The 22795-nt window shown below is 46.7% G+C and overlaps 1 protein-coding gene across 3 annotated transcripts; it reads right to left on the bottom strand.

Annotated features, from left to right (window-relative positions):
* Positions 1-38: 38 nt before the first annotated feature.
* On the bottom strand, positions 39-22665 carry CABLES2 (Cdk5 and Abl enzyme substrate 2). 3 transcript variants are annotated; one of them, XM_038159000.1, is made up of 10 exons: positions 22124-22665; positions 10404-10475; positions 10115-10207; positions 9293-9370; positions 7741-7849; positions 7025-7190; positions 6214-6317; positions 5713-5819; positions 4219-4423; positions 39-3807 (listed from the first exon to the last, which is right to left on the bottom strand). In XM_038159000.1, the coding sequence occupies exons 1-10, from the start codon at positions 22627-22629 to the stop codon at positions 3667-3669; spliced, it is 1581 nt and encodes a 526-aa protein (XP_038014928.1). In that variant the 5' UTR covers positions 22630-22665; the 3' UTR covers positions 39-3666. The 3 variants fall into 3 exon arrangements, with proteins under 3 accessions (XP_038014928.1, XP_038014930.1, XP_038014929.1); XM_038159002.1 differs by lacking the exon at positions 22124-22665 and adding an exon at positions 21698-22116; XM_038159001.1 differs by lacking the exon at positions 10404-10475 and having other exon boundaries at positions 22124-22664.
* Between the last annotated feature and the right edge of the window lie 130 nt (positions 22666-22795).

Raw genomic sequence — 22795 nt, 5'->3', positions numbered from 1 at the left:
CCCAGCCGGGGATCGGGCACCGGGGACTGGCCCTTCCCGGCCCGGTTCCTCAGGGCCGCGGGCACCGGGGACTGGCCCTTCCCGGCCCGGAGAGCGGGGACTGGCCCTTCCCGGCCCGGCCCTCAGGGCCGCGGGGCTCGTATCCCGCTCCAGGGACAGCTCCTCTTTGGGGGCTGCACACCGGAGCGGGCCTCTCAGGTGCCATTCCGAGCGCAGCCGCTCCAGGTGACGCTCCCGCGGCGGGGGTTGGACGGGATGGGCTCCAGAGGTGCCTGCCATCCTGAACCCCTCTGGGATTCTGCGAGCAGAGCGCCTCGAAACCCTCGCGGAAACCCACAGACCGTCCCGAGCTCCTGGGGAGGGGCCGCGGAGAACCCAGCGGGGATGAGGGGTCTGCGGCATCGCTCTCAGGAGGAGGACTCTGGAGGAGCTGGGCCTGAGAGAGGCTCCTCAGAACGTACAGAAATCGCCAAGGGCTGGCAGAAAATGTTGCCAGACTCTTTGCAGTGGTGCCCAACAACCAGACAAGGAGAAATGGCCATAAACGAAAACACAAAAAATCCCACCTGAACTCGAGGAATAATTTTCCATTAAGGGTGCAGATCACTGGAACAGCTGTGCCTCTGGAGACATTTCAAACCTGGACACGTTCCTGTGTCACCTGCTCCAGGTGACCCGCCCTTAGCAGCAGGGTGAGAGGGGATGACCTCCAGAGGGCCCTTCCAACACCACCCATTCTGTTACTCCAAAATGAGACATTTGGTTACAAACCATGTACCAAAACAGGTTTTATTTCACAGCATCTTAATTTCACAGAAGAAAACAAACAAACAAACAAAAATAAAACCAAACCAAGACAAACAGGCTACAACTGAGACTTTTAAATAATGGAACATGACAAAACCAGAAGAGTTTTTGTTTACAGGAAAATGTACAGGCTCTTCTCAAGAGAGTTCTCCGTGCTGAGCCACCCCAGCAGCACCTTCACAAAGCACCAGACCCCCCTCGCTGAAAACCTGTTTCCCTTCAGAGCAAGAGGAGTGTGGCTGTGCAAACGTGAAGCGGCAGCTCTGGGTCTGGCTCTGGGTCCCGCGCTGAGGTCGAACACACAAGGAACTGAGAGTCCTTTGCCACACGGTGGCAGCTTTTAGGTGGAAAGAGAGAGATTCCCGCTCAGCAGTGCGAGCTGCGCCCGGGCAGAGCAGGCGGAGCTGCGGGAGGATCCCTGCAGAAGGGCTGGCTGCTCCTGCACCCTCACACGTTCCTGCAGAAGCCCCAGGCTCTGGGCAGCATCACCCCGAGCCCCAGCTCTGCGGGACACAGCTGGCACAGCCCTCGCTGCCCCGCATCATCCTTGGCTTCCCAACTCGAGCGTGTGCCCAAGCCGAGGGCTACAATAACCATTAGACAACATTCAGCTTTCTGTAATTTAATGCTCCTTTAGCCCAATTTGTTCTCCTGGAAGGAAACAAAAGCTTGCCGGTTTTATGACGTAAACCCACAGATTCTGGGAGTGTAATTTCAGCCCAAATGGCCACTTGAGCTAGACAAACTTCCACTGAATACAGACTGCAAAGTGCTGCAAACCAAAGTGCATTTTGTTCCCTCGGATGGTGAGAAAGGAAAGTTAATTTTGTTACAGAAAACTCTTTATACACTAAATAAAGAAGTTCCCAGAGAAAGACACGTTCAGATTTCATCCGTACTTATCACGCTGTTCCGTGAGCAATTTCTTTGCTCTGTTGTACCTCTGGCCCCTCCACAATGCCTTGGGCAGTGGTGGAGCACCTCAGCTGTCTGCACCACTGCTAATTTGGAGGCTCATTACACACTAGATGTTTGGTACATCACTATTTCTGCATGCAAGGACAGTTATATTCAGTAGAAAGTTTAACTAGTAGGCAATTTTTTTAAACCTTTTGGAAGATACCTGGCAAGCTTATTGTCTAAGCTATTAGCTACATCTCACTTCTGGAGACTGGAAAGTCCTTCTGTGTTAGAGAAATCACAAGCATATTAAATTTCACACAAATAATTTGAAGCTACATACAGCTGAACACAGTTACAAAAGGTTTGATAGTCACTGTAATTATTATATATGAAAAATACACTTTGGGCCCCACTCAGAGAAGAAGGGGCTCCAGTAAAGTTTGCTGCAATTCTAATGAAGCCAAATTAGCTTCAGACAAAACACGGCTGAAGAGCAAGGATTCAGCTTTGGTTTTGGCTACGACCAGTATTTAATTTAACAAGGAACAGGAATTTACATTACTTACATATTGGATAGCAAGTCCCTGACCTCGGCATGAGGTCTGGCAGTTTATGAGTCAAACTTAAATGACAACTTTCTCAGCAGGAATAACCAAGTATCAGTTTTGTTCCTTGCAAAGGGACCCAGTAACTTGTATCATAATATTGCTTCAGAAAATAAACCCAAGAGCCAATACCCCAGAAGGTTCCGCCTATAATCAAGAATTCATTCCCAACCTGGATACTGTAAAAATAAAGGAAGGAATAAGCCAACGGGCAGAGAAGTTATTTGAACTCTAGAGAGCTGCTGGGCACCAGCCAGTAGTGGCTGCTCAGATGTGCAAGAAATGCCAGTTTTATGAGGACATCACAGTGATGCAACGCTTGGAAGAACAGAGAGTAAAAAAGTAGCATTTGAAATACCGAGCATGCTTGGTTTCGTTGGCCTCGGCTGGCAGCAGTAACTCTACTGGCTTCATATTTGCTCAGATAAAACCATCTATAATACAGTCAATCCTAAAAAAGGTGCTTATTTCAGGCTACAGAACAGAGAAACAAATAAAACCCCTAAATTATACATCTGACAGCAAATTGCTCTTAGTCAAGTGCTCATCTTCCACTCAAGAGTGAATTAGGACGGCAATCACTTCCCAGCTACCTCACTCAATGTGTGGTACTTCATGACAGGTTTTCAAACCAATTTCCCTTCTAAAGTAAAATGTATATTTTTAAGTTATTTATAGTAAATAAATTGAAATGGAGTAATTTCAATCTCGCTACTTATACATCATAGAATAGATGCCCTGTATATTATTAGTGCAGATATACTGGAATTGTTTTCCTTGTATGCAAGGCCAATGCAGGTAAAGAATAAATGGCTATACAAATTCAGGATTCCCCACTAAATAACAGAACTAACTTAAAAAGCACTGGTACCAGACCAGCCAGTTTTAGGCACATCTTTAAAAAAATAAAGTATGCATTTCATTGATGTAAAAATGTGAGAAGGTTCTTAGAAACATCTGAACTTTATGGTGCACTGGAATGGAAGTGATGTTCCTTCAGTTTCAAGGAATACAATAAAGGCTTAAAACAAAACAAAATAAAAAGAACCAATACCTTAGTATTCTTCATAAGGAAGAACAGTTTTAGTAAAACCAGGAAGATAAATAAGGAATAATAAGCAGCCATGACAGCTGACTGGTGAATATTTGTGCTTTAAATGTCCAAACGAAAACAAAAGTTCGATAACTCTTCTCGTACCATCCCCCAGATTTGGCATCTGTGTCCACAGACCTCGACAGTTCCCAACACCCTGCAGCCTTCCCAACGAGCTGGAGCCAGTGGCACCTCCACAGGCAGCATCCTGGGGGGGGATCCCAGCACAGCTGGATGCCAGCTGGGATGGAGCTTTGGTTAAGACTGTTGTGTGAGCCGTCTGTAGTGAGGTAAAACTTGGTTTTCAGGGAGATACAGAGCCAGTTCCAAAGCCACGAGGACGGTGAATTCGAAACCGATGAGATCCCTTCTGTTGAATCTGAACCTCTCTTCTAGTTTCTATCACAGTGGTAACAAAACAAAACAAAGGAGGGGAGAAAGAATCAGTTAATCCAGGTGATTTCAAGGCATTGTTAGATTAAGTGTGTGATGCGTGGCCTGAGCTGTATTTTCAGAATCAAGACCAGCTTATCAGCTCAGCTGTGACACCCACACAACTGTTACTGCTTCTCTGGCAAACAGATACGAGTGCAAAAATAACTTTACTGGAGGATCAGTAAGACACTAGCCTGCACCAAACAGATAGTTTTAATGAATTAAAAAAACAAAGCAAGGAAGAGCCCTAATGAGACATAAAACTGAAAGAGCTGGTCTTCCATGCAAGCACACTGAAAAGCTTGCATTTAATCTTTGCCTGTGAGCTGGGGAGGAGGTTCTGACAGCAGCTGGAACAAGGCTCATAGCACTTACATCTATCAGGTGTTTCACTTCGTGTTTCCTGAGGTCACTGCTGATCTTGGCTGCGAGCAGAACACAAGCACCAGCACACAGTTTGCGGTTCTGTTTGTTGAGTTTGCCCTGAAGGACGAGCTTCTCAAAGTAAACGTAAGCCATGGAGACAGTCACTGGCTCCAGACTGCACTCCTCACTCAGGTTTCTCATCTCTCTCTTCAAACTGGGAACAGGAGAAAAGACACCCCCCCAGACATGACAGATTTTATTAAATGCTGTAGAAATACTGCAGGACAGCAGCTCAGAGGAGCATATGGGCAAGACTCCTATTTGGAAAACCATGACAAGAATTATCCTAGAGGGGAAAAGCCCAGCTGGTGCTGATGCACAAACTGATTTCACCTGGCTGACAACATCCACTGCGGTAGAACAATTCCTCATGTGCCCATAAACACCAGAGCTTAGCTGCCTCACTGACACAGAGTCTATTGCTGTAGGATTTCTTCTGGGTTCCCAAACTGGTTTGTGATTCATATCATAAGAGTGAACCACTCTGACCTACAGAAAACCACAGCAGAGCCCTGCAGATGACAGCAGCTGCTGCACAGAGACCCGTCTAGCAGACACTTTGTGTAAGAGCCAGGTGTGAGGGGAAGGCAGCCTGCTTTCCACACTCCCCACACAGCCAGCCCCTCACCTCAGCATCTAGCAGGCTTGGAGGTGGATGGCTCCTCCCAGGGCTGCCATCCCCACTGTAGCTACCTCATCTCTGCAGGAACACACTGCTCTGAACTGCTGCAAAGAGGAGCATGCAGGACTCGGGCTGAACAGAACTGCCCAAGCAAACCTTTCCCTGGAGCTGAGCTACACCTGGCCCTGGTGACTCAGCAGAATTGTGTTTAAGCTGGCTATTTCAACAGGCTCTGATTGCATTAATCTCCCTGTAACACCAGCAAGATTACAGCTCTCTGAAGGTGCAACAGTGCATCTTGGTGAGGAGCAACCAGATGCATTTACTGAAGGATGAGAAATTCTGTGTAGCCTTCACAAAAAGCTTTTCTCTACCAAGTCTCCCCAGATCTAACATTCTTTATCCTACAATCTTGTTAGAGTCTGTGGTCATCACTGAGTCTGGTAATTGAAAGGCAAAAATAGCCAGAGGGCCCAGAAAGCCAATCCAGCTGGAGTGGGATTGCACTGCAGCCAAGCAATCAGGTTACAAGTGTTTGTTTCAAAGCTAATGCCACTCCACTGTTAATTGGCTCCTAGTGTTAGTACACCACAGTTGGTGAAACAAAACCCTTGAGGTGGAACTTTGAAAACCAACTGTTACCCTTTCTCAGCATCCTAAAGATTCCAGTACAGGGCTGTCATCCTACAAGTCAGCTCAACTGACAACAGGAGATTAGTGTTTAATCATATATGCTATTAATAGATTTAGTATTTGCTGCATACAAGTGCAGCTTCAGACAGTGTGGATGATGTTCTTGTTATTCACATCTTATTTCTTACCTCCTAATTTTGCTCAGTGTCAACTTGATATGAGGAAACTTCTCTCTGAAGGTTTCATTCATATCCTTTTTAAGGTCTGAGGGTTTCACATACTCTATGACTGTAGTCTGAAATGCAAGAAGCAAAATTTATCATTTGTCTTGTGAACAGGACTGACAGCCAAACAACTCTTCCAAAAAACACTAATGCAAAAGCAAACTTGAGTTTTGTTATTCACAATTTAACATTTCTGAAATGTTCCAAAGTTGAATCCCAACAAAGACAAAGTCCTTAAAAAAACAGTAAGCAAATGATTGCAAGAGGTAAATGACAACATGAAGACAGGTGTCAGGTTGGCTTTTGACAAGCTTACTGTACAAACTCAACTGTTTGTATTTTTCCTAATCAGTTATCAAAAAAACCCACTTTTTCTTCCTAGAGGAATTTTTCTTCCTCAAAAAAACTCTTTACAGGAGGATCTGTCAGGGAGTCTCTCCTCTTTCAGGAGTGCCAGTCACTCACCATGTAGGAGGCAAAGATGAGAACACGTTTATGTTTTCCACAGGGCCACTGAGGATCATCCAGAAGATTTGGATCGTACTCTGCAGCTTCTCCAGCTTCACTTCCTGAAGCAATGAGGAAAGCACATTGGGTCACCAGAAAAAGAGCTTTAAATTCCCTGTTTCCTCCTTAAGAAAGTTTTCAAATAGCAAATGTTAAGTGTTGGCAGATCTCACAGCACAAACTGCAGCTACAGGTGCATACATGCATTTAATAAATGCACCAGTCACAAATTAGAACCATTAAATAAACCACACAAATGCTTTCTCCACCACACACACACCATGCCTGACATACCATTTTAGATTTAGTGCAAACTGAGTTTGCATTTACAAATATACCCAGAAAACAACTACCCAAGACTGAATTCTTTTGCCTGTAGTCTAACAGAGTTGTTGTGAGGTTTGCTCTTTATATAAGAGAAGGGATTCTTGGCACAAACTCTGGCTTATGCATTGTTACTGTGCTAGAAGGCAAGGAGAACCACCTGGATCCACGCACACCAGATGTTTCTTGGTGAGAAACATAAAACTTTACATTCCCAAGGAAAAGCTTTGTGCCTCTTGAATGGCATAAACAGAACTAGGCCAGATATATGGAGGATGTAAAGAGTTTGTGGAAGCCTCAGCCCTAAGGCTCATCATTTGCACTGCACTAACGAGCTGCAGCACCTCCATCCCAACAACACACTGACCACCTGCAGCTGTCTCAGACAAATCTCTGCCTCTTCTGCTGCATGCACCAGTGGTGACAGAGCTGGCTCTGTCCTTACCGATGTCTGTCCCTGCTGGTATTGTTTTTGCTGTCACAGGTTTGTATCTTGATCCAGGAAGACTCCGGGGAGCACTGGCTCGACAGGGGGGAACAGCACCGTAGGCGTCGGCTTTGCGAACAACCAGAGCGTTGGTCGGGTACAAGAATTTTGCATAGGACACAACCTGAAAGAAGAGAAAGCTGTAGTGGTTATGAGGGGAAATCTACTGAAAAGCTTATTTCCAGACACCTAGCATTTTCCAAATCAGAGTCCCCTAGAGTCTGGATTTGGGAGTGGGGAGCTTGGAAGTGTGAGACAGGAGGAAGGGAAAAGTTGGATGAGGCGTGCCTTGTTTTCACAACTTGAAAATGAAGTGTTGTAGAAGATTTGGTGGGATGGCAGAGAAAAGGAGAGAATCACAAGTAAAATGATGGCATTATAAATTTAACTAAAGCAGTATGAATTTCATCCATATTTCTATCAGAACTTCACTCACATGTTGCCACAGATAGCAAAACTAACTCAATTCTCCAGAAACAGAGGCAGAAGGAATCACAAGCTTCAGAAGCCTCTTCAGAAGAAGCATTACCACAAGCCACAATTTCAAACTATGGGGCTAAAACTTCCACTGCTCTGAAAAGCCACAGCTCTCACATAATGGACAGCAAAGCACTGCATAAATTGATTTGTCCCAGCAAGAAATGGCCCCAGGGTGAAAAAGTAATTGTCCTTACCTTGCCATCAGCACCCAGCTCTACTCCTTCCAGTCCAAGCACCATCTCAGTAGATACTGAAACTCCCCCAGAAGGATGTCTCTGTTTCTGACCTTCCATTTTCAGATCACTAAATGCAGGTAAGAAAGAGCACTATTACAAAATGCAAGCCCAGCTTCCCATGGTAAACACCAACCAACACCACCAGGTCAGAGTTCTTCTGTGTGGAAACAAGCCAACCCCCTCAATGCCACCTTCAGGAGAGCATTAGCTTTTAACTACTCTTTTAAAATGTAGAGATGTTCATTAACTAAAGCATCAGATTTCATTTCAGTTTAACACAAACCTACCAATCTACCTATTGAATGTAAACTGGTTTTAATATCATCTTTCTGCACAAGACCATTCTATTCCCAACCCTCTAATGCTCAAACATGTAATAGTAAACGTGATTTACATTACTTGTTTTCCAGGATTAGAAACCTGCCTTTCAAGAGCAAATCTGCAACCCCTGTGCACACAAGCTCAAGTTCAGAATGAAGCTTCAGGTCTCCGTGTCAGCAATGGCAGCACGTGGCTTTGTCACCAATATTCCAATGCCAAATCCAGTTTTCAAGTGAAGAACTGCCTTGCCAGCTTGCAAGCAGAACAGCACGGTGCTCAGAACTGCTCTGAAATAGCTCCAGTGACCTTGCTGCCTTTCTATTATGTGGGAGAATATTTTCCCATCAACTATTTTTATGGCATGTATTTGCATACAATACAGTTCCCACCACTAAGCATCCGTTTCCTTTGTCCATAAGTTACGGACAGGACAGAAGTGACAACACAATTGTTTTGCCAGAACAGAATTAGTGTTTTGTATGGTATATTTGTAGATAACAGACTTTCACAGAATGGACTTAAACTTCACAAGGGATTGAAGAAAGACCCAGGGAAATCCAGTGTGTGGGTTTTGTTTCTCATAAACGAACATACTGACAGTTGTAAACAAAAACGTAGTCCAAACACCAAAAGCAGTGTGAATCAGTCCAAACTGCTTCTGCTTTTCTTAGGTTGCAAATAGTGACATTCACAGCTTAAAGCTAAGAAACAGAAGAGCATCTTTAACTTATTCAGGTGTAAATTCACTATAAACCCTTGAGAATTTCCACTGAAGGCAAGAGCACCCTTCCCTGAAGCTCCCTGTGCTTTTTTGTTGACACCAATGTTTGTGGCTCTAAAGACAGTTGATTTCTGACCACTTTAGGAGTATAGAAAACCTACACAGCAACCAATCACATTATCTGTTCAAAGCTGATTTCAGAGATTTCACAGGACTGGAATGTTTTAAAATGTGAATAAACACTGGAAGAAAAGTCTGCCTTTTCCAGTATTTTTCTCTTGGAGTTGGAATGAACACTTTGACACTGCGGCAGTGTCTGGTTCTACTGCCCTGACAGCAAGCTCTTGTCCTTACACATGAATGGCAGGTTAAATAGGCTCACCTGCTTCACAACAGGAGACACCAAGCACACTCATTTCTTTTGAAACAACAGAGCAGGCATTTCACAGAGCAGTTGCAGAGACTCACCTGATCCGTAGTCCCTCCCCGTAAGGTAGGATAGAAAACGCCACACACAGGGTTCGTTTAGCACAGATCAACACTATCCTGTAAGCAGATGGGGAAAGATCAGGATGTGAATTAAGATCCAGAAGTTAAAAGCAGGTTTTTATGGGATAATAACACAAGGCTCTTCTTATCTTGCTCTGCAAGTCATAGATACTGCCATGGATTTAGTGTTTCCAGAAAGCAGCAGAAGAGCAGAGGTTTAACATTGACCCTGCAGGTCCTTGGGGCTCTCTATCAAATCTCAGTGTTTAGGACCTGCCCTCACCTTGAAAGCTCCTCAAAGGAGATCCCAGTCCTTAAATATATATCTGTATTTATGTAGTTTTTACATAAACCTTATGAAAATATGCAGATAATAGTCTACATTTAGATGAAACCTCACACTTCTGTTAATAATAAACATAAATGCATCCTCCCTTTCTCTTTTGCTTGGCAACCATGAGCCAAGAATTTGGCTAAACCAAGCCATTCTCCTTAAATCCTCCTCAGCTCTGACCTCTCTGAGTGCCAGAGATAAACAAAGCGAGAGAAATAAGAAAAGTGAGAGAAGAAAAGAGAGAATGATTTAACCTCCTCAGAGTAGGATGGCAGAATCATCAGTGTATTGCTGCAAAGGTAGCAGATATGAGCACCTACCACCTTCGACAGAAGTCGGGATAAAGCTAACAAGGCCCCAGGGGCATCCTCTAATTCTCACTGATATTAAATGTCTCACTGGATGGAACTGGAGGCTGCTTCCTACTGCACACAAGAACAGGGGGAACCTCGATCTCCACATGATACCTGCTGTTCTTGGTGTCATACTGCCTCATGTTCTTGATGAAGTGCATCTTCTTCAAACTTTTGTGTCTTGGAGACCCAGATATATGCTTGGTTCTGCAACGATAAAAAGAAAAAACAAACAAAAAAAGCCAAATCTGTTAAGTGTTCTGAGAAAAAAATTCATGCCAGTTGTATGATCAGATGGCAGCACTAGCATGCAGGACCTCAGATATTGGCGTGGAAGAGGGTGGAGGGAGGAGAGGACTGCATGCAACGAGCTGAGGTTAATGCTGCTTTTGAAAACAAGTACCTTCGTACACTGGCATATTCCACTATGTCTTCTAAAAAGTCTAGAGAGCAGCGCTGGGAGATAAAACGCCTTCTGCAAAATGCACAACACCACGAAGAGTGAACAGCATTAGTTCATGGCCTCCGAGTTTATGAACTGCAACAGATCTACGAGCTCTTAGGATGCATGGCAGGTTTTCTGGAGTTTTGTTTGGTTGCAAGAGTGCTTAACTAAGAGTTTAAAATTCCTTAAAAGGCCAAGAACTTGTCTCCCCCTCTAGGACCCCTGAAATGCATACTTATACCAACTTCATCAACAAGACCATCCATTATCTGCCACACAGAAGAAAGCCTATTAGTTACCTGAAAAGCTTCCAAATACTCATTTAAAATCTGGCAAGAATGTCACAAAAAGATTCCCCCATCAAGGCAGGGGAATAAATAATTTTATATCAATTTAAGCTGAGATACAGGTACATCTGTACGATGACCAAACATCTGTGTGCATTCTCCATTCAGAACAGCTGTCCCCAGCTCCAGGAGTCTGCAGACTGAGAGTCTGTGACTGCAGCTCAATAAAACTGACAGATCTCTCAGAGAAACAATAGAGAGGGTTATTAGAGGAAGCAAAAAGTATTTGGCATCCATGTGAAGTCCCAGAATGGAAGATGCAAGAATAATAGTAGGGCTCATGTGAGTTAGTGTAACAGTAATAGGATATTACGTTCAAGCAAAAAAAAAAGACTTTGCCAAAGTAAGATGCATTACTATTGTCCAAGTCAAGTCTTTCTTTGTTGGTAGAGATTTACAAATGAATTGTGCAACTTTGACTGCAATTTCTATAGGAACAATGCACTCCACCAGCAAAAAGCTGACACTACAACTATCAGAGTCTATATTTTCTGCCTTTGTTTGAGCATGCATTATGCTACACTTTTAGCACAAGCCATGTGTGCTCAAGTCCAAGGTTTTCTTCCCAAGCGAGACAGGAACTCAACTAATGGACAGTGCTGCCATGGAAGTCAGTGTAGAAGCAGCACAATGAGACAAAAGTTGCAGGACTCTGGTTTGACAATACCAGCTTCTGGCAAAAAAAAAACAAAACAAAAAACCAAAAAAACCAAAACTCAAGCTGCAGCAAAGCAGACTCTCAGCTGCACTGTTCAGGCACTCTTAAAAGGAAGTAAAGCTCAGAACTCTAACAGGTAGGAGGATGAAAAATTAGTGCCCCTTTCTGCAAACACAAGGGAGGCAAGCACTCCCACAGGACTAACACCTTCAGTATTGCTAGAGACTGCCTCCTACAAGTCCACAGCCATTAAGGTGCAACTGCAGAACATTCCTGGCACAGCTTCAACACCCTCCACCAGCACTTCAGTTTTAAAATTATTACTGGTTTGCTGTTTTTCAGCAAGAACGGCACAGGAATGTTTAACACTTTCACATTTACACGGCTCTCCAATCTCATCTAGCATCTAAAATTCCATAAAAAACTTCAATAAAAAACTCCCTTCATGAAATGAGGAAGTAACTGCAAACCTCCTGGCTCTAATGCAGTTGGTAACATCCACAACCTTCCTCCCCTCCCGGGGGAGACCTAGCTGGATGGAGACAGAAAGACGCCGTGTATGGCAAGCAGAGGGAAAACACAGCCAATGCCAGTGGGCACTGGGACAAAAAAAAGCACACAGTTCTGTTAAAGGATGGTTGGTGTGAGTAAAAGGATGGATTGGGAGAGCCACGGCTACACCCTCACTCCTAACTCCACGGTGGAGACTCAGCCAGGGTGTTACAGCTCCTGAATTCCCCCTTGTTATCTCAGTAACAGGGACAAGAGTGCCAAACACCTGAACCGAGAGCAGATCTGGAAGTAAAACCCTGCTGCAGCGAAGAGAAGATCCCACCCCCTAACTCAGAACCACAATGACTCATCCCCACTCTGCCAACAGGAAACTTCATTTTTAGCTACACTTGTAAATAATTTCTGCCCTCAGCGAGTGAAGCTGTCACCTTGGAGGAATCCCTCACCCTGAGCCAGACACTGTCCCTCAAATCCCAAAACGGGGTGTATGTGAAGAATTCTCACTAACCCAGAGTACCTGAATCAGTTTGTAGGCCCAACCTAACACTTCACAGCAACAGAGCACCCTCAACATGTTCTGAGAGTCGCTAGTGCAGTACTTGGAGAATGCAGCAAAATTTGACACTTTTGGAGCACTTATATATATGCACACACACATGTATTTGCTTTAGTTTGAGTGACATATATTTGCTTTAGTTTGAGTGCTCCTCTCATGCAGCCAACTCACACTTGCACAACAGGCTGCACTGCGTCACTCCAGTGACTGCTAACTTTGATGACAAAAAAATGTCAAGTCACCTATGGTGTGCTAAGCAGCTTCACCCAGGCTAACACTTCTTGCTATGGTCCATGGAATTCAAAGGATTTTAAGTGGTTTACACAGTGTGTAGGTTGCTTAAAGCAACCTGAATCCTAAGAATACCAACATCTCTACATATGCTGAGTTATGCAGCCTTACCCATGTGTGACCTGGCAATTTGCAATTGAAATATCCAATATTAAAGTGTTCATGGGTTCCATGGAGCAGGTGTAATTCCAACAGAAAGTCCAAACATGCCTGCTTGCCAGCACCAGCCAGTGCTGTGACAAGCTGTAGAGGATCTGGGTGCTTGCATGTCCCTGACCAGGAGCTCATTTTTGGGTGCTTCCCAGCCTTTTATTTCAGGAGCCAATAAAGCCTAAGCAGTACACTCTCAAACCATTAAAAACAGCAACTGTGTTTACAGAGCCAGAACCTCGAGGGGACCCATCAAGAGCAAAAACACACAGAGCCCATGCCCAGAGATAAGGGGCTATCAAGTAGAGGAATTCTAGATTACGCCTTGGCTTGTTATCTCCGTGTGCACACACGGGCTCACACAATCCAACACCGCTGCCAAATCCCTGACCAGCTGAACACGCACTTGAAAAAGCCCACAAAAACACTTTTGTTCAGAAAAAAACCCAACAAATTATCTTCAGAGCTACATTTTGACTCCTGCCCTGGGAAGCGGTAGCTATCCCATACATTTATTCTTCCTGATGGATCTCCCACTGAGGAAATCCAGTGTTTGAGTGCTTCCAGCTTCTGAATTGTCCTCTTCTGGTCCTGCCAGGGTCCCTCTGCAGAGGCTGGACACTGGATTAGCAGCAGTGGGATCCCCAGCCCTGAGGGTGACACAGCTCTTCAGTGTTCCCAGCAGGACAGCACACAGCTAAGAGCAATCTATGTATAGCCATGGTAATCCCTACATGTCCTGTCTTATGAATGGAAAGAAGAAAGCTTGTTAAGTCACAGCTCCAGATTAGAGAACACTGACCTTTCTGCTGGCTTGCCAAGAGTTTTCTCCCTTCTCTCACCCACGCTGGGCTACCTGCAGACACCGAGGAGGACAAAGATGCTCCTGCAGCTGGAAGTGTGCAAGTTCTTCAGCAGGTACTGAATGCAAGGCATGCTGGCCCTGTGCTCTCAGATGTGGCTTCAGGCACAGACCAGCCTCATCCACTCCTGTTCCTGGGCCACTAACAGTCCTCTAAGGCACTCCCTTGGGCACCCATGGCCCCACTCTGCACTCACAAATTCTGCAACAAACAGACCACACAAATCTCCTTTTAACCCCTTAAAGACGGGCCTTAACCCTCAATACTGAGCCTGACAGTGGCCAGTGGTGCAGCTGCCATTTGGCACCTTGGAAGCTCCTCTCCGTTTTGCCTTCTGGTTCCTGCATTTCTGCCACAGCAGGTGAACAGACCAGCTGTTCACAGCAGGTGAACAGACCACCTGAAGGGTGAAACTGAAAGCTTCTAAAATCTCACAGGGGTTCTCCCCCATCCTGATTAACCCCCATCCCTCTCAGGGACAGGGCTGCACTCTGAGCCCACCACACAGCACCCCTAGTTGAATGTTCAGCCAACATTCAGATGTTTCCACCAACACAGCACCCAGAGTTCATCTTATGCTGTCATCTCGTCCTCATCACCTCCAGGATCCCCAAGCCCTGCAACAGGAGTGTTCAAAGATGCTGCCAAAGCTCCCCCTCCTCCAAGGGACCCAGCAGTGTGGATTTGTTTCCATTGGAGCTGCATCCATGGCCCTGCATGCACACACCCCAGGCACTGGGCTAAAATTAGCAGCAGGGCTGACACCCTCTGCTGCTCTTTAGCCATGGTACTGCCAGCAGATGAGTGGGATGGGGGAGGTCAAGGATTTTTAATTACTGTGTAAAATTAGGGCCTAATAGAATTTGGTTTCCTGTTTCTCGCTTGAGTTTTATTTTAATATGATGCCCCTTTGTAATGTCCTTTACAGGCCTCAGTAGGATCACATTTGTCAAGAGGCTGAGTCATTAATATAACAAGGACAAAAAAATCATTTATTGGTTTTTGGAAGCACTAGCTTAAAAACAACTGTCAAAGGTAATTTGCACAAGAAATCCAGATCCCAAATCCTGCTTACAACAGGAAGACATACCTGTCAGCTTTGTTTTTCCAAGACATATTTTAAGATTAAACTGTATTGTTTTCATTCCTTGAGGCAAGACAACAAACAGATATGAACTGTGCTTGAGCTTCACTAGGTAAAATCCAGGCACTGGGGCATTAAGAAAGCTACTCCTTGGATTTAAGCTTACTTTTTAGCAGCTGCCATTTCTCCTGCAGCCCAGGAGACATTCAGTGATTTCAGACTTGCATCCCAGAGTGTGTGAGTGGGAGCATCCCTATTCTGCTATCAGTGCCCTGTGCCTCACCACCCTCGGTGCTCACACTAATGAGTTTCCTGCTCAAAAGCAGATTGAGTACAGCTCACTGCTAGCAACAGGTTCTCAGTAATTAAAGCCAAAAGAAACCCAAGACTGCATTTACACTGAATCACATCAAAACCATGTCTTTGGTAAAACAAATGACTTCACAAAGGATCTGTGTCACGAAGAGCCCAGCACTGAGCAGGCCATTTTCATGGCTGGGTGGCTTCAGCTCAGATGCTCCTTGAGAGGCAGAGAAGACACTTTGCATCACCAAGAGTAAGTGTACAGCTCAGTGCTCCTTCCTCACAAAGTCAGCTCTCGCTGTTTTATGGCACCACAAACGTGCATTTGGATTGCAGGCCCCATCCCAGGAGCTTTCTGACATTTAAGTACCAGCCTGCCAGAGAATAAATACAAGTCCCACAGCAGGGCTAGTTTAACTTATTCATCCAGCAATCTTCATTTTAAAGGGTAAACTGAAATCAGCCACATGATTACGAAAAACACTTTTAGGCTACAGAGCAGGTCCCTCTGTGAGAGCCCAGGATGAAGGAGGAGGCCCAATTCCTTCAGCTTTGTGTTCCTACTCAAGGCTTGTTTGCAAAATTGAAAGGGCACCAGGGGCTTTCCTGCTGGTCCCAAACAGCCAGGAGAAAATCCTGCTCCAACTCCTCCACCAGTGAAGCAACATGCAAGGGAAGAATGTGTCACACAGCCTGTGGAACAGATGAGAATGAACAGAAATGAAGTATAATTTGAATGAAGGTGGAGGCCGAGTAAGTGGGAAGCTCACTAAGCCTGGAGAGTTTTAAATACTAACAAGGAAAGAAATTAGATAATCTTCACAGCAGCTGCTACTTCATTGCTGATTCACATATGATTAAAACCTAATACAGAATGAGCTTTATATTCATTGAGTTTCATAAATCACATTGTTTTGGTGCTCAGAGTGTTCAGACAATGCAAGGAGAAAATAATGCCTTCCAGTAAGTATTGTGAAAGCCCAGCTGTTGCAACAGAACCACCAAGCCAGATGTAAGCTTTGCTCTGCCCACAGCCCTCTCCTAAAGCTCACTCCTAAAAATCCCTTCTGCTTCTCACAAAGCAGACTAGATATGCTGGCCAGAACACCACCAACATGTCTCCAAATTTCTCCCAGTTCCTGGAGTTGTTCATAACTCACCAACCTGGCTGCCCCCTGTGCTTTGTGCTCTGCTTACTCAGCACTGAACTGCTGACCAAAACAGGCACGTGAAATGCAAAGTGTGTCCTTGATGACACTGTGGGCATTATGCTAGAAATATTCATGCACTTCACTGAGAGATGATGCTGTCATTTCATCATGCGCCTTGCTAAATAAAAGCCTTCAGCACAATAAACTCCCAAGCTGGAAAAAAAGGAAGAAGAAAAAAAAAAAAAAAGAGAGAAAGAGAGAAGCTCTTAACTGGGAAGGAGAAAATTAAAACTGGTTACTGGAGGAAACCAAATCAAAGCAAGTTTAGAGAGGTCCCTCAGTGTTTTTATGGGCACTTGGTTTTCCCATTTCATTAGTCGTCCCCTTCAATGCACAGTCAAGAGGTTGCAGCTTTACTAGGGCAAAATTTTATGCTTAAATTGCAGCAGCCACAACATGGCAAGGGCAAATCTGTCCTTGCTGTTGAGCAAGCAGCCCTGACCAGCAGCAGTTCAGCCCATGCTGTGGGGACTCCAAAATGAACCAGCTACCCAGCCCTGAGGCAGGTCTGCACCTGGGTACCACCACCGGGGCAAGAGCTGGAACAAGAGGAGCATTCCCTGGAGAAGAGCTCCAGGATCACAGCCTCAGCAGCAGGATCAGCTGGCAGCAAGCTTTGAGTTTTAAGGGCTTGGTATGTCTTGTGAAACAGAGGGCAAGCTGAAGGTTCTTCCTTTACCACCTTTTCAGGGAATAGGTAAATTCCTATTACAGTAGGTTCCAGTAACTCCAGGTGAATTCCAGTTACAGTAGGTTAAATACACAACAGCTGTAAGCCAAAGGTCAGGAGTTTGGAGCTCTGTCTGAAGAACTGGGTTGGCTGAGTGGCTTTAGCTGAGCACCCTCCATCTGCAGTCACCTGCTTTATCAACAATACCTTGTGCTCATTAAAGAGCCTAAATTTCATTGTGCATTTTTAAAACTCCAACTACAGAGCCAGACACCTTCAGAACAACCTTCAAAAGAAGGCTCAAAAATATCTTCAAGCTCCCTCAGCCTGACAGCCTCACAGCTTTAACTGGCTGACAGATGGAAAACAGGAGAACACAGTATTTAATATCTATATATCTAATACACTATATATAACTAAATCATTACTTTTAATATACTGTAACACTCCTACAGGACTTTCTCACTGGAGATCTGAATGGGATTCCCAAAATTAAGTTATTCTGGCTTTTATATTTAATTTAGTAGTGTTTTCATTCTTGGCTGAGGAGTCCTTGACTTGAAGCAAGACAACATCATTCTGACCACCCTCATTACCTCCTGCAGAAAGGAGCTTTGAGCTGGAATCCCCAAACCTGCAGCATCCCAAAACCCACTGCCAGGCCTCCTGCATCACTCTGAAAAGCTGCAGAATCCATCCACAGGTAAAATCAGCTGCAAGTGCAGTTAATTGTGCACAGACTACTCCTGCCTGGAGAGCAAAGATACTTTAAAGCCTCTGGACTGTCTAAATTGAAGAGGTCAAATAACCTCGGTGTTGGAAGTGTCTCGGATTGCCTGACCCAGACCCATTCACAGGAGTGCACAGGACACAAGGACTTGGATGTTCTGATCTCCAAGTTCCCTGCTAGGCATACAATTTACTTCTTCTGCTTAATATTCCTGGCTGGGAATGTCCACAGGCAACTATGAAACCCTTAATAGTGGACACATGTAGCTCACCTGCAGTCAAGAATATGAGAGAAATCTGCTGAAGCAACCTGGGGAGGAGACTGCAGCCTTAACATTCCAGCTGACTTTTAAATGAAGTTCAGGCTTAGAATATGCTCATTTTCAGCCTCGAGCAGCACATCCCAGTCTGCTGTTCACCTCTGAAAGGTCAAAGCTTGTCATCTTTGACAGAGCTCGCTGCTTCCTGAAAAGCACCATGTGCCCAGCTTATTCCAAATTAGGTTCAAAATTTAGACTAAGACTTTTTATTTCATCCATCTCAACAGTATCTGTTTATTAGCAGAGGGGTTTTTATAAAAATGTTTATATTCCTTGAAGTGACAACAGCAGCTAAGCTGACAGTAGGACAAAACAACACATTAACCACCATAAGTATAAAATCCTGACGAAGCATTTCTGCTGTTCCACCCACAGAACTAATCTGATCACACCTATGTCAGCAATCTGGCATCCAATTAACACTCAAAAGCAGAGTAGGTCCAAAGTGTTGCTGTTATCAACTACTGTTTAAACTCCCACTTTCAAAATGACCTAAATTTGCTGATAAATCAGAAATGACTGAGCTATCACAAACACTCAGTTCAGCTCCCTGACCACTGAACTCCAAGGACATTAAAGCATCAGTCACAAATAATTTAGTCTCTGTGTTTATTCTTAGGCCCAGCAAAATGCAGCAAATTATGGCAAAACCAGCTGCTTTTACATTACACTATAATAAAACCTCAGCAGCACAACAAGCATTGACATCCAGGGCTGTTGTTTCCATTTTTCATGCTTTCATAACCTGGCTATTTCCAGGGCTCTCTGCTATCTGTGTTTCCCCAGAAAGCTCTGCCAGTTTCAGACCCAGCTGCAGAAATTCATTAAAAATCTGTGAATGCTGATTTGTTCCCTGTTTGCTGCCTCCCCCCACTGCTTTCTGTGAGGCTCGTTCTTTGAAAGAACAAAAGAACAGAGCAAGAAGGAAAAGGAGAAGGGAAGAGGGATGGCAAGCAGATCAGGCAAGCTGGCATAACACAGCATTGTAATTTAAGATCCTGTAAACAGAAGATTCCTTAGGAGAATGAAAGTGGAAGGTTAAAGTCATTCAGCTTATAATGCTCAGCCAGCAGCACAATGAAACTGAGCATCCAGGTTTGAATGGTGCCTCCTCTGCTAAGTTTCCATCCTAAAGGACCTGAGAGCTATGGAGGAACTCCAGGTTACACCAGGTGAGCAGATCTCTCCTTCCCTGGGCTGTAGTGCAGATCCTGCCTGTTACCAATAACCAAGCCCCAACTCGAGCTGAGGTGCTGTCACACCCTGCCCTGAGCCACGCTGGCCGGTCTCATCAGCTTCTTGCAACCTCTCAATCAAGTCAAACAAGGTCAAGTTTTGTAATAAAACTCTGCCCAATGATACTGTCAGTAGATAGAGATGCTGATAGTAGATAGAGATCTCCATGGGTCGGGGCAAGCCCCAGCAGGATGAAATTCCCAGACTTGGCACAAGACTGGTCACTGAACACAGGCAGAATGAGTCTGGAGACCCTGCAGCCAGTGATCCCCGTGCGTCTGAGGAAAATTCAAATAGCTCTTGACAGTCCTCAAAAAGGACTCTGAAGAGAACAGCTGCCTAAAGTGGATACCAGGGATGAAAGTCCACGATGGCAGTGCAGATTCCACTTCCCCCTTCCCTCCACCAACTTCACTTGCCTGTAACCCTGCATGATGCGGGCAGTTAATGATCTGGAATAGCAACATTGCTGTATGGCAAAACAATTCTCAGATTCCCAAGTCCTAATAAACGAAGATCCATTTTGTAATTGCTGACTTTGGAATCTTAGTTTACAAACAGCTCACCCAACACAGAAGGGGATGGAGTAAAAGCACCGCTGTCCTGAAGGACATTCCTCCTGCAATTCCCTGAATCACTCCTCACGTAGTTACAACAAGAAGAGATGCCTCTGCTCAGAGGGGATGGGAGATATTCTGTCACAGACCAAAGCATGAAACTGTCCAGTGAAAAATAAAGAGGTAAGTCACTCACCCTGTGAGTTGACAGTGAAACTGTCATTACAGAGGGATGGTCCATTTCACCCACTCCCGTGCCCAGTGTGACTGGGATGAGGTACATTGGCTCTAACACATCTCCACAGGCAGCACAAAGCTGTCCTTTTGTCAGAAAATGTGTGTGTCCATGTGAAGATGTGAATCTCCTGTCTGATGGTTTGAGTGGATGCCCTTTTTCTTTCAAGATGAAAACCAGATGAACTCTCACTCTAAATCACCCTCAAAAGTAGTATGCAAACTGATCAATACAATATATCCTTCCAGCCAGATCTTCCATGGTTTATTTTGTCATCACTCTAAAGACAGAAGCCTTTTGATTCCCTTGATTGCCTCTTGCACTTCTCTCTACCTTTTATTTCTGATTCATCATTCTTTTCAGCCAGATTGATTAGAATTACTGTAGTGGAACAGCTCAAACCTGATGCCAAAGAAAGAGGGAGGAAGGACATCAAATGAGAAGATCCTAGGAATATTTTCTTAGTGTCCTATTGACTTGGCATGGGAAGGAGAAGGATCATTTCTCCAGAGCTCTACATGCTCAGGCACAACGAAAGCTACATCCACAAAGGGAACTGTGCTTTGAAACTCTTGAAGCAAAACCTGCCCTCAAGAGCTTTGCCTACAATATAAAAGCAATGAAATTAAATCACACAGCACCTCCTGTGCTGGCTTTTGTGGACCAGGAGTGCTGGGTAGGAACTGTTCCACAGCAACACCCTCACTCCAGGCTTTCCTGCTCAACAAGCAGCACACAACTGCACAATACAGGGCACCCAGCTGGCAGCCACAGCTCCAATTTCTCCAACAAACAAGGAAGGAAAGAAAGGTCTCTTCCAGGACAAGAAAAGCAGTGTGGTGAATAACATTTCAAGAAGAAAACACCCCAGGAGGCACAACACATGAGGACCCCCCCACACTACTGACAAACAGCTACTTCTCTTCAAATTCACCTGAACCCCCACGTTGGGGATACACAGGACATCTCCACTGTGAGATGCACACTGAAAGGGAATACCCATCAACTGCATTAGCAAACTCCCCGGCTTTAAAGCACTGACAACATCTCTATTTCAGCTCACTGACAAAGCTCTCGAAGCCACTGTAAAGACCACGGAGACTTAAAGCCTTTGATACTGCTGCCTATCTGCAGGCTCAGAGGGCCAGCTCACTTTACAGAGCTGTTTATGCAAGAAACGGCCTGAAAAGAGTTCTTTCAGAGCTCAAATCCCCAAGATCTGAGCAAGAGCCTGTCTTCCAGTCGATTAGAAAAGCAACACTTTCAGCCTGACAGAGGTCCCTTGGAAATGCAATGGTAATCCTGCTCTGAAGGCCAGAGCATCCTCCCCCGAGGCTGACTTCAAGCTCCCTGTGCACAAGCATTCATTAATACACAGTTGCAGAGACCAGCAGCACAAGAACAGGAGAAGGCACGACACCAGCAGTGGAGGAAGCGCTCTGCCTAACAGTGACCCTGCCAGCTTCATCGGGAAACAGAGAAACGCAGAAACCGGGCTGGGGAAAAGCAGAAGGCAGGGTTCAGGGTACCGCAAACCTGCAGACACAGCCTCAGCGAGAGATGCCCATCGCAGATCCCCCTCATGCGCCGCTGCGCCGGCCGGGGCATCCTCCGCGCCCCCGGGCCCGAGCGGCGTTGCCGAGGCGGCGGCAGCGCGGGCCGGGCAGCGCTCCCCGGCCGGATCCCCGCGCACCTCTGGCCGGGCCGCCGGGGCAGGTGCTCGCTCCCGGGGCCACCGCGGGGCCGGCGCCGCCTCCCACGGCCGCCGTCCCCGGGGGCGCCCGTTTCCCATGCCCCGCTCCCCCTCCCGGAGCCGCCGGCCGGCCCAGGGCCCTGGGAAAGTCCGGCTCTTCCCAGGCCCGCGGGGGGTCCCGGCGCTTCCCACGGCCCGCGGGGTCAGCGCGGCGGGGGCGGGGGCTGTGGGCTGGCCCGGCGAGCCCCGTCCCCTCACTCACCTCTGCCGCTGCGCCTCCAGAGCGAAGCCGCCGCCCGCCGCGCTCTGCGTGGGGCTCAGCAGCCCCGGGGCGCCCGGCTTGGGGGCCGCCAGCATCCCCGGCAGGGCGGGCGGCGCCGGGGGCGGCGGGCACAGCGGGCCGCCCAGCAGCAGCTGCGGCAGGAAGATGCCCCCGCGGGCGGGGTCCGCATCCCCCTTGGCTCCGGCGGCGGCGAGCGCGGGCACGCCGGGCAGGAGCAGGGCGGGCGGCGGCTGGCATACGGGCGGCGGGGGCAGCAAGCGCGGGGGGGCTCCGGCCGGCTCCGCCGCCGCCTCTTCCCCGTCGCCCGGGCCGGCGGGCAGCGGCGGCTTCTCGGCGGGCGGGCAGGGCGGCCGCCCGTCCAGGGAGATGTTGTTGAGGAAGAAGAGGGCGGCCTGCCGCCGCCGGGAGTCGCCCCGCTTGCGCGGCGGCGGCTGCTCGCGGGGCGGGCGGGGAGGCGGGGAGCCGCACGCCGTGGCCGCAGCCATTCTCCGAATGAGCCGCGGCCGCCCGGGCGGGGCGGCTGGAACGCAGCGCGGCCGGCGGCTCGCGCGCCCATTGGCTGCGTCGCGCTCGAATGCAAATGAGCCCGGCGGCAGCCCCGCGGCCATTGGCTGCCAGCGCGAGGCCCCGCCCCCGGCCCGCGGGGCCGTG

This window comes from Motacilla alba, chromosome 20 (assembly GCF_015832195.1).
Source record: "Motacilla alba alba isolate MOTALB_02 chromosome 20, Motacilla_alba_V1.0_pri, whole genome shotgun sequence".
Taxonomy (NCBI): domain Eukaryota; kingdom Metazoa; phylum Chordata; class Aves; order Passeriformes; family Motacillidae; genus Motacilla; species Motacilla alba.
Note: the sequence above shows the minus strand (reverse complement) of the source record. Positions and strands in the feature narration are given on the sequence as shown.